The sequence below is a fragment of the Merops nubicus genome, unplaced genomic scaffold (assembly GCF_000691845.1).
Source record: "Merops nubicus isolate BGI_N331 unplaced genomic scaffold, ASM69184v1 scaffold40323, whole genome shotgun sequence".
NCBI classification, from domain to species: Eukaryota; Metazoa; Chordata; class Aves; order Coraciiformes; family Meropidae; genus Merops; species Merops nubicus.
In genome coordinates this window covers 598-1,934 of record NW_008600339.1, presented here as the reverse complement: position 1 = coordinate 1,934, position 1,337 = coordinate 598, and the positions used below count along the sequence as shown (strand labels likewise).

Genomic DNA, 1,337 nt, shown 5'->3' with positions numbered 1-1,337 from the left:
GCCCTGTCCGGTGATGCCGGCAGTACGCAGTGCCTGGAGCCATGTCCCTTTCAAACCCCGCTGGTTGTTTTGGCAGGAGGACTTGTGCCACCAAGATACAGAGTTCCTGCGTGCCCAGCTCAAGGTCCTGGCTACCGAGAGCAACAAGTACCGGGCCAAGACAGACCGACGGAAGCAGCGCTCCATCTTCCGGGACGTCCTGCGCTTCATCGAGGTCCCGGCGTCCGCAGTGCCTCCCTGCCGAGCCCCTGCCTGCGCGGCTGCTGCCGGTGATTCCCCTGTGCCGAGAGCCGGCAGGGTGGGCACCCAGGCTGCGGCTGATGCCCCCATTTCTGCTCAGACAGGGGAGTACCAGGAGGAGACCATCCGATTCGGCTTGGAGTGCATGTACCTGGACAGCTGGGCACGCCAGCGCACCTACCAGGCCTTTAAAGAGGTGCTGGGCTCTGGCATCCGCCACCACCTCCAGGTAGGGGCTGGGTGGCCATGCCGGGGGCTGCTGGGCTGGTGCCGGCATGTGCTGACGGGCCCCTCTTTCCACAGAACAACGAGCTGCTGCGAGAGATCTTTGGCCTCGGGCCCCCATTGGTGCTGGATGCGGCCGCTCTGAAAGCCAGCAAGGTCTCGCGCTTTGAGAAGGTGGGTTCCCCGCACAGATTTGTGCCTGCAGCCCCCTCCCGTGCCACCATTGCCTCCTGTCGAGCACCCGAGTGTGGTGTACGCTGGTGAGGAGGTGGGCAGAGGGGCACCCCCTAACCTGTCGCTCCTTCCTCCCCTCCCAGCACCTCTACAACTCTGCTGCCTTCAAAGCCCGCACGAAAGCCCGGAGCCGGGTGCGGGACAAGCGGGCGGACGTGCTGTGACGGGCAGAGGGGGGCAGAGCCCCCAGCCCACCTGGACTGCGGACCCAGCACTGTGAGGGGCAGGTGCCCTGGCCCTCGGGCTTTTATTCATGTACAGCAGAGTATTTAATGCCTGGAGCTGCCCCACTGGGGGTTGCCCTCTCTTTTATTTTTTTAACCAAAGAAACAAGAAGGACTAAACAAGAGCAGGGGGAGAGGTGATGGCGTGCCCCTCTGTGCCTGCTCTGCGTCTGGGGCTCTGCATTGCCATGGTGGGAGGGGGTCTTGAGGCTCCTGCAGTCCCTTTTGGAGGCAGGGCTTATGTCGCCTCTTGCCAGTCCAGTGGGGGCACCGGGGTAGCCTAGCACAGCCTGGAGGGCCGTGTGGGAGGGCAGAGCCACGCAGAGCTGTGGGGCGGCTGGCCCTGGCATCTGTGCCTGTAGCAGGAGGGCTCTCTAGCTGCCCCCTGCCACGCTGGGCACTGCCTCTGACTCC

General features: G+C 64.2%; 1 protein-coding gene across 1 annotated transcript in view; it reads left to right on the top strand.

Annotated features, from left to right (window-relative positions):
• Positions 1-863, top strand: part of LOC103770421 (interferon-related developmental regulator 2-like) — a gene marked incomplete at its 5' end in the record, with an annotated part of 2,305 nt that extends 1,442 nt beyond the window's left edge. The window contains 4 exons of the mRNA XM_008937678.1: positions 77-214; positions 341-469; positions 544-639; positions 783-863. Coding sequence (XP_008935926.1) covers positions 77-214; positions 341-469; positions 544-639; positions 783-863 — 444 coding nt within the window. The remainder of the gene's footprint in view (positions 1-76; positions 215-340; positions 470-543; positions 640-782) is intronic.
• Between the last annotated feature and the right edge of the window lie 474 nt (positions 864-1,337).